This window comes from Ursus americanus, chromosome 30 (assembly GCF_024610735.1).
Source record: "Ursus americanus isolate L20-20 chromosome 30, mUrsAme1.1.p, whole genome shotgun sequence".
Classification (NCBI taxonomy): domain Eukaryota; kingdom Metazoa; phylum Chordata; class Mammalia; order Carnivora; family Ursidae; genus Ursus; species Ursus americanus.
Window position 1 is genome coordinate 29,915,650 of NC_142156.1, and position 13,171 is coordinate 29,928,820.

The 13,171-nt window shown below is 48.1% G+C and overlaps 1 protein-coding gene across 1 annotated transcript in view; it reads left to right on the forward strand.

Moving 5' to 3' along the window:
- Nucleotides 1-6,916: 6,916 nt before the first annotated feature.
- The window catches only part of MED15 (mediator complex subunit 15), a 64,443-nt gene continuing 58,188 nt past the window's right edge, over nt 6,917-13,171 (forward strand). Inside the window, exon 1 of the mRNA XM_045815230.2 lies at nt 6,917-7,076. Coding sequence (XP_045671186.2) covers nt 7,009-7,076 — 68 coding nt within the window. The 5' untranslated portion in view covers nt 6,917-7,008. The remainder of the gene's footprint in view (nt 7,077-13,171) is intronic.

Below are 13,171 nucleotides of genomic sequence, written 5' to 3' on the forward strand. Positions count from 1 at the left end.
TTAGTCAACCGGCTAAATATCTGGTAAAAGATATTTACTAGAAACTCACAGAAAAGGAGGTCCCAGTGGATATAAACAAAAGAAGTCAAGTTCAATCTCATTAATCATCTGGAAATGCAAATAATACACCACATTTTCATACATTGTTAAAGAAAAAAATCATGTTAAAACAGGAAGGAAGACTATTCAGGAAGACTATCGCAACAGGGGTATGTCAAGAGGGAGAGAGATCCGGCTGAACACTGAATACAATAAAGACAGCTGGGGATTTATAGCTAAAGAGCGGACTGAGGGGATCAGCAGATGTAAGTTTACTAACACTAGACCTCAGGGGAGGGGGATTCTTGCTAAACTGTCCTAAGGGTCTTATCGGAGCTGGAGGATGAGGAACCTGACTAGATATCAAAGGCGGGGAGGAGGCTCCCTGAACTGATTTAGTAGAATTCTTTGTTAAGACTGAGCTAGACAGGCCAATGTTGAGGCCTGGTTAAGAACAGCGCTCAGACGGGGGCGCCTGGGTAGTGCAGTCGTTAAGCGTCTGCCTGCGGCTCAGGGCATGATCCCGGCGTTCTGGGATCGAGTCCCACATTGAGTCCCCACATCGGGCTCCTCTCCTGGGAGCCTGCTTCTTCCTCTCCCACTCCCCTGCTGTGTTCCCTGTCTCGCTGGCTGTCTCTCTGTCACATAAATAAATAAAATAAAATCTTTAAAGAAAAAAAAAAAAAAAAGAGCGCTCAGACGAACCTGACTAAAGTTTGGTCAAGCTTTGTCAACATCTGCACGGCAAATATTAATAAGACGAAATCCAGTGTTGGTTGGTGAGGACGGAAATGTACATACATTGCTGACGAGAAGGTAAATCGGAACAGCTAATTTGGAGCATACATTGTTTCCAAAATATATCTGCAAATTCTTTGACTCTCTTTCCTTCCAAAGGTAAAGCCCAACCTCCTCCCCTTGAATGTGGGCTGGACTTAGTGACTGTGACTTCTAAGGAACAGAATGGGGCAGAAGAAAAAGCCTGTGGGTTTCAAGGCCAGGTCACAAAAGGTGTTGCAGCTTCTGTCTTGCTCAGTCTGCAGGAAGCAAGCCACTATGTCATGAAGACACGCAAGCAGCCCTAAGGAGAGGCCTCCATGGAACCGAGATCACTGTCAAAGCCAGTACTGACTTCCAGCCATGCATGGGCTGCACTGGAGGCAGATCCCCCCGTCTCAGCCAGGCCATAGTTTTCTGAAGTCCCACATCTGCCTGGAACCTCAGGAGACACTGAACCAGGACCTGGCTAAACCTCCCCTGAGTTCCTGACCCATAAAAAATGTGAAAGATAATAAATGTTGATTACTGTCATTTTAAGCAGCTTGGCTGTGGAGTAATTTGCTATGCAGCAGCATTAAATAACTAATACCCCATTACAACTGGCAGTAGCTATGAACATTTAAATAAAATATAAAGTGGCTCTTGGGGCACCTGAGTAGCGGAGTCTTTAGGCGTCTGCCTTTGGCTCAGGGCGTGATCCCGGCATTCTGGGATCGAGCCCCACATCGGTCTCCTCCACTGGGAGCCTGCTTCTTCCTCTCCCACTCCCCCTGCTTGTGTTCCCTCTCTCGCTGCCTGTCTCTCTCTGTCAAATAAATAAATAAATAAAATCTTTTTTTAAAAAAGTAAGAAATAAAATAAAATATAAAGTGGCTCTCTGCAAACCAATGATTCCACTTCTGGCTGTCTGTATTGGAGAAATACTCCCAGAAGGAGGCAAGACAACATGGTGCAGGATGTTCATTGCAGCATGTTTTCAGCTGTGAAAAAGCAGAATCAAAGTGAATGTCCATAAACAAACCACGGTTCATTGCTACTGTGAATGACCTGCAGCAGGTGATCTGGGGCGGGCGGGGGTGTAGCAATAACTTCTATTAAGTGACAAGGACAAATTGTGGAAAGATACATATGCTATCATTGATGCAGAAGACACCCAGCGTTTGAGGACCGAAGCCATCCTAAACTTTAGTTTACTGTCTCCGTCAAGACAACTTATTGTGCCATACTAGGTGAATAGGACTTTATCCAGAAGGATGAAGTTGTGAATAACTCTATTGTTTCTTTCAGGAACTTCCTGAGAATCCATCTATCTGAACAATAGGTTACTCAGTGAGCCACCATCACAAGGAATAGTCCTATGTCGGAACAACAGCTCAAAATAGGATGCCTTCAAGCCTGTTGACTCTTCAGGGCTGCTTCCAAACCTCCTCTGGCTGTACCCATCACTCCTGAACTATTATATACCAGGAGTTCTGCCCCATTCTACTCTGGCTGCAACGTTGAAAGACCTGCCTCCCCTCCTTTATAAATACAGTTGACCTTTGAACAACTTGGTTTTCAGCTCCACGGGTCCACTTACATGTTGATTTTTTACCATAGAGTACTATAAAATGTACTTCCTCTTATGATTTTTAAAAAATTAATTAATTACTTATTTATTTTTAAGTAGGCTCCATGCACAAAGTGGGGCTTGAACTCACAACCCTGAGACCAAGAGTTGCGCGCTCTATCGACTGAGCCAGTCAGGCACCCCCTCTTACTATTTTCTTAACATTTTCTTTTCTCTAGCCTACTTTGTTGTAAGAATAAGGTATATAATAAGTATAACATGTAAATATGCGTTAATTGATCCTGTTATCTGTAAGAGTCCTGGTCAAACCTAGGCTGTCAGTAGTTACTCAAAATTATATGCAGATTTTCAACTGTGTGGAGTTGGCACCTCTAACCCTTGACTGGTTCAAGGGTCCACTGTATAAACATCCTGCCTTTGACCTCCTCGCCCCACACAATTCCATTCTCACACACACAATCAACAATTTCTTAATATCACCAAGTAGTCAAGTGGTCACATTTCCCAATTATCCTACACATGTCCTTCTTTGTTGGTTTTTTGGGTGTTTGTTTTTTAATTTCTATATATATATATACTTTTAAAGATTTTATTTATTTATTTGACAGAGAGAGAGACAGCCAGCGAGAGAGGGAACACAAGCAGGGGGAGTGGGAGAGGAAGAAGCAGGCTCATAGCGGAGGAGCCTGATGTGGGGCTCGATCCCATAACGCCGGGATCACGCCCTGAGCCGAAGGCAGACACTTAACCGCTGTGCCACCCAGGCGCCCCAAATTTCTATTTTTTTTTTAAACTAGGTTCCACCCCCAGCATCAAGCCCAACTCGGGGCTTGAGCTCACAGCCCTGAGATCAAGACCTGAGCTGAGATCAAGAGTCAGATGCTTAACCGACTGAGCCACCCAGCTGCCCCTTAGGTTTTGTTTTTGTTTTGTGTTGCTTTAAAGTTTATTTGAATCAAGATCCAAACAAGGACGTCACACTGCGTGCAGTTGGGATACTTTAAAAGTCTCTTTTAATCATTGGGTTCCCTTCCATCTCGTATTTTCCTTCTTGTTGAAGAAACCAGGTCCTTCGGTCTGTAGCTTCACCCAGACTGAAGTATGTAGTCTATAATGTGACCACAGCTGGTGGGTATGCAAAGTGCTCCCTTCTTAGAAAAAAGGTAAAAAATTGTAAAAATTATGTGATGGGTCCTTAAGGAAAATTTCATACTTCAAGGCGGTATTATGCTTTGTATAGAATACACCCTTCTCATCTATCAGATTCCAGTCTTTCCTTGCCCTGGCTGATTTACAACTGTACATGTAGATAATAGCAGGGCAAAATAATTCTTATCCATAGACATGCAAATCATACCTGGCGGAGATTCAAATGATTTCCCTCCCCCACTGTAGGAGAGGCCAGTTTCGTCTCACTTACATATTCATTGTAATATTCCCCAATACTAAAAAACTGGTAAGATGTTACCAGCTTGCTTGCTTTTAAGATTTATTTATTTATTTTAGAAACAGAGGGAGAGAGAAAGAGAGAGCATGAGCAGGAGGGGCAGAGGGAGAGGGAGAAGCAGACTCCCAGCTGAGCCAGGAGCCGGATGTGGGGCTCAATCCCAGGACACTGGGATCATGACCCGAGCTGAAAACAGACGCTTAACCATCCGAGCCACCCAGGCACCCCCATGTATTGCTTTTAGAAGAAATAATCACTGCCGCTGCCTGCACCACACCCCTCCCCCACCATCCACACACAGAAATGATTGCATGCTCTAGGCTAACCACAGCAGAAGGGTTACACTGGGCAGGTGCTAGGGTGGAAGGAGGGGCAGGTGAGCACCATCCATGGACTGAGTACCAAAGCAAGGAAGGGAATCGGAGAGGTTCTCAAGTCCAGCTGAAGGGACACAGAGACAGAGGCTCAAAGAGCATGTACAAGTCTCCCCAGAGGGAAGTTTCATCTGCCCCAGAAGCTTCTAGTTCCCAGCTCCCAGCTCCTGCAGAGCCCTGTATGGTATTCACAAAGTGTGTGACTAGGGACAGGATCCAGCAATGGCAAGGTAGCCTGCAGGAACCAGGAGGGCTGAAACTTAACCACCCTCAAGTGGTATGGGATACAGGTCAAGCTTTATAGCTTCAGCTCCCTCCATCATTCCCTCTCAGGGTCTAAACCACCCATATTCACACTAGGGTCCCCAGGAGCGTCTGTGGGTGTTGAGAGACTGCAGATCCATTTCAGGATCCACCTTCCCTTGGACTTCTTTTTTCCCCTGAGGCTAGGAGGTCTGTGGCTATCTCTACCTCCTCTCCTTCCCTTGTCACCCATCCAGATTCTAACTGAAGACCATTGCCCTAGGAGTCACCACTTCTGGGCCTCAAACAAAGGGACAAGTAGAAATAGAGCTCTGGAGCAAATATCAAAGGGGGTAGCACTTAATTTTATCCCAGTGACAAACTCTTGGCAGTCTCCCGGCCTCTGTCTCTCTGTGAATCTGTGTGTCTGTGGCTCTATCAGCTTTCCAAAACCAGAGTGCAGACGGGGAAAAGATGTCCTAGGGATCCTATTCACATGCTCAGTTGGGTTGAACGTGATATGAAGTCCACCCTTTTCTTCCAGAGCCCCAGGGAGTCTCATTTGCCCAAGGGTTTGACAACGAGGACTGGTTTTGCCAATGAGGTTACGGCCAATATTTTCCATAAATTGATGAACGGAATGTGCAGGGCCAAGGATCTAAATAACAAAATGCATTTGAAGCCCATATACAATATAGGATACACTGCAGTCACATCATTAGAAAGGTATTTAGGAAAATATTTAGAGGTCAACCTAAAAATGTGCAAGCTGGCTCAGTCGGTAGAGCATGTGACTCTTGCTCTGGTGGTCATGAATTCAAGCGCTATGTTGGCTGTGAAGCCTATTTTTATTTTATTTTATTTATTTTATTTTTCAAAGATTTTATTTATTTATTCGTCAGAGAGAGAGAGAGCACAAGCAGGGGGAACAGCAGGCAGAGGGAGAAGCAGGCTCCCCGCTGAGCAAGGAGCCTGATGGGACTTGATACCAGGATCCCAGGATCATGACCAAGCCGAAGGCAGCTGCTTAACTGACTGAACCACCCAGGCATCCCTGAAGCCTACTTAAAAAAAAAAAAAGTTAAAAATGTGCAAGAGAGCGGTAATAGTTGTATAATCTTATGAATATGTTAATAATACTAAGAAACAGCGAATTGTATACTGTAAAAAGGTGAATTATATCTCAGGGTTTTTTTTTTTTTAATGTGCAAGAGAGATATAGATAGGGTGATCAATCATGCCAGTTCGCCTGGGATTCCAGGGGCTTTCAGGGATGCAGGACTCCTGTAGCTAAAACCCAAAGAGTCCTAGGGAAACCAGAACAAGTTGATCATCCTAAATACAGAGTTTTAAAAAATTATTTTTAGGAGAATGAACAAAAAAGTTTGAAGATGTGAAAAGGTGTCCTATTAACACAAGACCTAAAACCCTGTGGGCAAGAGGGGCCCATCTGGGGTACCTGCTCACATTCTCTCTCCCTGTGCTCCACCCCACCCCACCCTAAGCTCCTGCCTGGTACACGGAGGCAAGGGGTGTATACAGCCTAGCCTGGGCCTGGCACTTAACATGCATCAGTAGATGCCAGTTCACAGTCTCTGAAGCCTATGTTGGTGATTGCCCACTTGGCACTTGTGGGCCATTTGGGCTTAGGATTTTTGCCACACACCCCCCTCCCCAACTCCAAACCCCAGAGGTGCAGACAACGGCCACATAGATTCCATCCGGCAGAACTCTTATCCTCCTAAAATGATCCTCAGGCTTCCCCACCCCCTTGCATCCTACCTCCAGATCACTTGCCTCCACCCAAGTTTGTGTGTCAAACAGGACATGGCTATTGGGCCAAGCAAGATTGCCCATGTCTGTTTTTTAATAAATGTGTCTTAGGCTCCTTATATCACCAGCCCCTACAAAATACAGTGGGATATGAGAATCCAAAAGTCTGTTTAACAGAGAGCAGTGACGAAAGTCTATCTGGTCACAGTTTGATGTGGCGCTGTAAGGAAGTGGCGGGAAAGCAAAGCCTGGATCATGCTGGCACAGTACTCGGCCCACAGCAGGTGCTGAGAAATAGTTGATAAATAAACAATCTCTCCATGGCATCCGTTGGAGATTGCTAGCAGCTCGGCCGAAGGGTGCGGATCTCGTGGAGTCAGTGAGGCCAGCACACAGTAGGGTGACACGAAATTCAGGTGGCCAGCGTGGGCCTGCTGCAGGCAGTATCAGGAGTATTATGCAGCCATGGCTCTCCCACACCCGTTCTGGTCAGCCCGGAGCATATGGAGTCCCCGTCCCGCGCGACATTGCGCTGGGAGAAAGGCCAGGGCCTTTGAGGTACGCAGAAGTGGGGCTGCCGAGATGACGCCCCGTGAGGCCCGGAAACTCCATTTCCCACAGGCCCGTGCGCACGACTCCATTTCCCACAATTCCCGCTCGGCTTCCGGCGCGGCGGAGGCGCCTCCGACGGCTTCCGGGTTTGGGCCTGGCGCTGCGGTAGAGGCGGCGGCGGCGGCGGCGGCAGCAGAGTGGGACGCGGGCGGTGGAGTGGAGGGACCGGCATGGACGTTTCGGGGCAGGAGACCGACTGGCGGAGCCCCGCCTTCCGGCAGAAGTTGGTTAGTCAAATGTGAGTAGGGGCCGGGCTAGAGGGCGAAATCTCCGGACCTCCCCCCCTCAGCCCTTCCGCGCGCGGAGGGCGAGGCCCGGGTCGGACTCGCGGGAGACCTAGGGCACCAGGACCCACTGGGGCCTGGGGGCGCCAAGAGGCCGAAGGCTCCGGGGACTTGCGTGAGTCGCAGGGCCCGGCTGAGCCTTCGGCCGTCCCTTCCGTTCTCGGCTGATATAGACTGTTCTTTACCTTTCCCGGGGCCGAACTCTGCAAACCAGGGAGCCCTGGCTTATGAGTCATCGTCCTGAGCTTTCTCATTCGTCATTTGTGTGCTTTGGTTGCAGACTTTCCCCTGCTTTGAATCACACTGAATTCGAAAAAGGAAAGGGGCAGCCCGTGGCGGCTTTGGCACATCTGGGTGTTTTGTGATTCGTCTTTAAGAAAAGCGCATCAGAGTGAGAGAAAGAGATTGGAAAGGGGTGGATGGAAGATGAGGTTGGGAGGCTAGGTACTTGGGGCTGTGGGCGGTGGGGGTTGGAGAATCTACGGGTATCCTGCCTTCCCCGCCCCCCACTCCCTCCCCAGTGTGGATTTTGCTAAGGGTGGCAGGAAGAAGCTGTAAGGAAGCGATCGTCGGTTGGGAGGAGGGAGTGAAGAGCTGGGGTTAATACCTCTTCCCCACAGTTTCAGCTGCTGAACCCCTCAATGCAGGGCCTCCCAGTGCGCTCTAGGCTTCACCTAGTGGAACTCCAGCTCCTCACCACCCACTGCTTGTTTCATTTAGCAGTCTTTTACTGAGCTTACTGGTATGCTAGCCACAAATTTGCCTGAGACAGCCCCTGCCCTCAGGAAACGCACTACCATAAAGGAGCAGTTACGGTACAGTCTTTCTCCTAGAAAAAACTGACAGTTTGCTTGAGCCGGGCAGAAGGAGCCTTCTGGAGTAGGTGGCGAGTAAATTGAGCCCTAAAAAGACAAGTAGGAGTGTGAAAGGCCATCATTCCAAGCTGAGTGGTAGGGAAGTGTGAACTCTCACTGCATTGGAGGACATTGCTATAGACTGAGTTCTGGGGATTGAGGGGAAAGGAGGTTCAGGAGATGGTAATGGAATGAGGGTGAGCAGGTGCTAACATGTTAGTGGTGGGAGTGCTGTGCTAAGGAGTTGAGCTTGTATTTGGCATGTGGCCTGCTTTGAGGCAGTGAAATGCCAGAGTTGGGAAGATTCCCTGAATCCCTGGAGATGGAACAAGAACAGAGGAGAGAGGCCAGTTAGGCCATTATGAGTTTTGAACTCTTGGGGTTCGGGGACCTGTCGTTTTTCATCACTCTGTTCCTTCTGCTAGATCACTGCCTGTCACATTGCTCCATAAAATGGTTGTGGAAGGACCTAATCAGCAAGAGATTATAAAGGCCTGCACTAGACAGTGGTAGAAACTGAAAGAGGAAGACCATTCCAGAGAAAGGGGAGAGCAAGCATAGACAGTCCTTGATGACTAAACTGGATGCAGGGGGTGGAGTGCAGCAGTGCGGAAGGAAGTGGGACGGAATGCTGGGAAGCCTCTTAGTACAGTGGAAGGCGTGGGGAGTGTAGAATTAGTGGCTCTAGGCACTCCCATGGAATAGTCTGGGGACAATTCTGCAGATAGTGCAGAATTAGTAAACGTTGTGTTGGGTTTTTTTGGGGGGGGAGTGGATCCCCTGGAGTTGTCTATAGATGAGATTTTTTAAAAAGATTTTATTTGAGAGAGCACAAACAGGTGGAAGGGCAGAGGGAGAGGGAGAAGCAGGCTCCCTGCTGATCAGAGAGCCTGAAGCGGGGCTCGATCCCAGGACCTTAGGATCATGACTTGAGCCGAAGGCAGACCGCCCAACCAACTGAGCCACCCAAGCACCCCTATAGATGAAATCTTGAGGGATGGCCTGCTTCAGGGCTCAGCAAGAAAAGCCCTCTGGGCAAAGATTCTTCTTCAGGTTTGGGGAGACCAAAGAACCAGAAGAATGAGTTGCCATCAGAGGAAATTGGGGAGGGTGGGGGAGAGTCAGAGGGCAGGAGGGCAATTGAAGAGTCTCTGGGTGTCAAGGACTGACTGGATACTTCATACACGAACTTCCTTCTGCTTCTAGGCAAGCTGGATTCTTTCCTTTATTTGCCAGATTGCTGCCTGTGTATTAGCTTTTCTCTTGCTGCCATAACAAATGACCACAAATATACTGGCTTAAAACAACACAAATGTATTACGTGGCAGTTTCTGTAGATGCAAGGTCTAGGTGGATTCAGCTGAGTCTTCCACTTAGGGTCTTACAGGACTGAAATCAAGATGTTGGTTAGGTGTGCATTTCTTCTAGAGGCTCTGTGGTAGAATTTGCTTTCAAGCCCATTCAGGTTGTTGGCCAAATTCAGTCCATGAGGTTGTAGGACTGAGGTGTTCTTGTACCTTACTATTTGTCAGCCAGTGGTCAGTTTTTGTTCCTAGAGGCGGCCTGTATTTGGTCTCATACTTTCTATGTGGCCCCCTCCATCAGGGATGGGTTCTTCGGCTGCATCTTTCTGACTTCAGCCAAGAAAATTCTTTAGGTTAGATTGGGTCTGCTCAGATAATCCAGGATGATGTTCCTATTTTAAAGTCTATAACTTTTATTCCATCTGGAAAGTCCCTTCTGCCATATAACGTAGCATGTGCCCAGGTTCCTGGGATTAGGGCATGGACATCTTTGGGGAGCCCTTTGGGGTTTCAGAGGTTGTCTGCCTGACACGATGTGGTGTTCTCAGTTCTCAGATATGTGTGTTTTCTCTCCAGGGTTCACCTTGAAAGTCATGAATCTTGGTGCCTTGATTTGTTGTGTTCACAGGGTTAATTCTACCTTCCTCTGATATTTATGCTGTTGCTTGAAGGTGGGTATCTTGGGAAATGTTTTGAACCCAAGTAATTTGTATAGATGAGGGAGTAAAGAAATCATAGTGAAGCACTGGGGAGTTTCAACAAAAGGAGAAACATCTGATAGCTGGTTTACTGTCTCCACCTGGCTCTTGAGTATCTACCAAGAGAGAACAGTGCTTGAGATCGCAGGCCCAATAATAATCTCGTCTCTTGGCTACCATGAGAAAAAGCGGTTTTGATTTGGGGCTGGTTAGGAGAGTCCTTGCAGGGACTCCGTATAATCTCTTCTTAGCCCTCCTCTACCTCTACCTCATCTGGACCCATGCTGGACTGCTGCCAGTCGTGACTTCTCTTAGCATCAAACAAGACTCCAGATGGCCCACCCTCCCAGCCCCTCACCATGGCCTGGCCTAGCTACCTCTTTTCAATCCCCCCAGTTTGCTCCAGCCTCTCTGGTCTTTCAGCTTCTTGAACATTCCAAGTTCTTTTTTTTCCCCCTCTCTTTTTAAACAAGTTATTATCAAGTATTTAGGGTATTTAACAATAGGTAGACTTTCCCCTACTACATTTATGACCAGTTTCTCTTCCTTTTCTTTAGATGTCTGCTTAAATACCAAATACTTCAGATCCTTCCCTGCCTATCCTGCTTAAAGTGGGTCACCGGCTCTGATATGTTGGATCTCAGCCCCTTGTAGTTTCCCATAGGACCCCAGTCCTATGAAGCCTGGCACCAGGCATATTAAACACTTGTTGAAGTGTGCAAGAGTACGTGTTTTCCTGAGGGCTGTGTGTGCTGCCTCTCATACTATAGTGGTCTTCTTTACCTGTGCCAGCAAGCATTGTGAAGCTCTGGAACCCCCACTTTCTCCACTTGTTAGCCAAGTGACCGTGGGCAGGATACCTAACCTTTCTAGATCATCTTCCTTATCTGTGAAATGACTGGAGTCCAGTCTGTTTCACAGGGAAGATGGGGGGAAAATGAAAAGACCTCCACCTGAGCCCTAGCAAATGCCTTCTCCTTAGGTTCTTGCAGGACTAGGAGCCTTAGAAGGTGAAGGAGAAATCCCCAAGCCTGGTTAGGCGAGTTGATGACACTCTAAGGAGCCTGTGGGGAGGGTAGTTGTGGCACTGTTGGTGAGTTCAAATCATCTCTTCATTGAATATCCACTCTCCCCACAGCACTGCAGGGGAAGCCCCCCCCCCCCCCGCCTTTAGAGTTCTCAGGTGGCCTTTGTGGGTCTTGGGCCTTCCTGGGGGGATTGTTGGGTTAGTGTTGAACATGTGTGTGATCTGTAGGATTCCGGAGAGCAAGCAAGTATCTGTAGTAGCTGGCACTGCACCTGACATAGAGTGGGTAAGTAGTGAATGAATGAAAGGACTTCGTCAATCAATTCTTCCCGTTCTTTTACATTTTCCTGCCATCTTATTCTTGAGACTTTTATGCCTCCCACCTCTCAGTACAGCAGATTGCATATATAGAAGTGAAATAAATAAATGTCTGTTGGGCTGAACAGATTGCAAAGGGGAGGAGATCCGGGGAGGGGGGAGTGGGCGGTGGGGAAGGGCAGTGTGTATCAGGGCTCTACTCAAGTGCCAGGAGATAGGGAGCATGGAGCAGAGTCAGGGCAGACAGGTCAGCCATCTCGTCTTCGTCTGGTGAAGCCCCCAAAGGAGATGTGAGCTCCAGGTTGGGACCTAGGAGATGCAGAGCTTTCTGCCTGGGCTGTAAGGAGAAAGTTGAGTGCTCTTTAGCTAGAAGCATAGTGAAACAAAGCAAAAAAACCCATAAGGAACAAAGAACAGACAACTGAACAGCAACTTCCAAGGGCCTGGAGAGGCCTTAGGACAGTGGGAAGTGCCCTGAAACTTGCATGTTTAGATTCTGCCTGTGGGTTATGTTCTTTTGTTTTGTTTTGTTTTTAAATATTTTATTTATTTATTTGAGAGAGACAGAGCACAAGCAGGGGGAGGGGCAGAGGGAGAAGTGGACTCCCTGCCAAACAGGATCCTGACGTGGGGATTGACCCCAGGACCCCAGGATCATGACCTGAACCGAAGGCAGGTGTTTAACCGACTGAGCCACCCAGTGGCCCCCTGTGGGTTATGTTCTATCCTCCAAGCAGAAGTGAGGGAGTCTTGCCTGAGCCTTTTCTGTGGCTTATCCCACTCAGGCTTCCCAACAGCCCCATGCCCTCCTGGTGTGATTCTGGCCCGTTTTCCAGTGGGGAAGCTCCTGAGCCCCGCTGCTTTCTTCGTAGCCTGGTTGGTATCTAAACAACTGGGCTGGCTCACGGCCTTCTGTGTATAAGCCACCACTAAAATGTCCATTCCCTGAGGCAAGGAGCTGTCTCTCTGACCACCTCCAAGCCTTAGTGCCCCTGATGGCAATCAGGAAGTGATTGTGGAGCTATTGACTTCAGAGTTCTGAACCTTGGCCCTGCTGCCTCTTGACCAGGAGTGACAGTGACCTGAGGGGACGTGGGCCCTCATCTGCTCCGGGTTCAGGATTTTCTCAACAACAGCAACAACAGCAGCTGATATGAACCCTCACTGCAAGAGTTGACGTCTGTTAGCTTGTTGACTTCCCACTTGCACTGTCAGTTGATGTACTTGTTACTCCCATTTTTAAGATGAAGAAACTGAGGTGCAGAGGAAAGGTCACTGCTGCTTATAGTTATACTCTGCATGTTACAAATGAATGCTTGGTGCACCATAGCAGGACAAGAGAGGCAAACTGCCTTTTAATTTTTGAAAGACATGTCGTGCCTTTTGGGGTAGAGGGAAGATGGCAGCTGGAAGTTAACCCAAGCCAAGTGCTGAGGGGAATCCTGTTGGCAGTTCGAGCAACTCCCCATGAGTCAGTGGGGCCTTAACAGTGGCAGAAGGGCCAGCCAGCGAGCCTCTGATGATCTTTGGCCTCGGCACAGGCTATAGCCAGCCTCCCAGCCTCACCAGCAACCTTTTGTAAGAGACCCCACCCACCTACCACACCTGCAGCCCTTGCATCCGTTTCTGACCAGAAGTCTCCCAACTCTTACTGCCATTTGTGACAAGGTGGCTGTGGTTAGTCCAGGCTCCGTGTGGGACATTCCTGGGTGGTCACATGATCATCTCCCTATCACTGTCACTTTAAAGCATTCCTCAGGGTAATAATGTTGGTTACATACCAGAGGGTACATTTTTTGAGGAATTGTGATGAATTTTTAAAAATTCAAAATGGAAAGTTTAAATCCT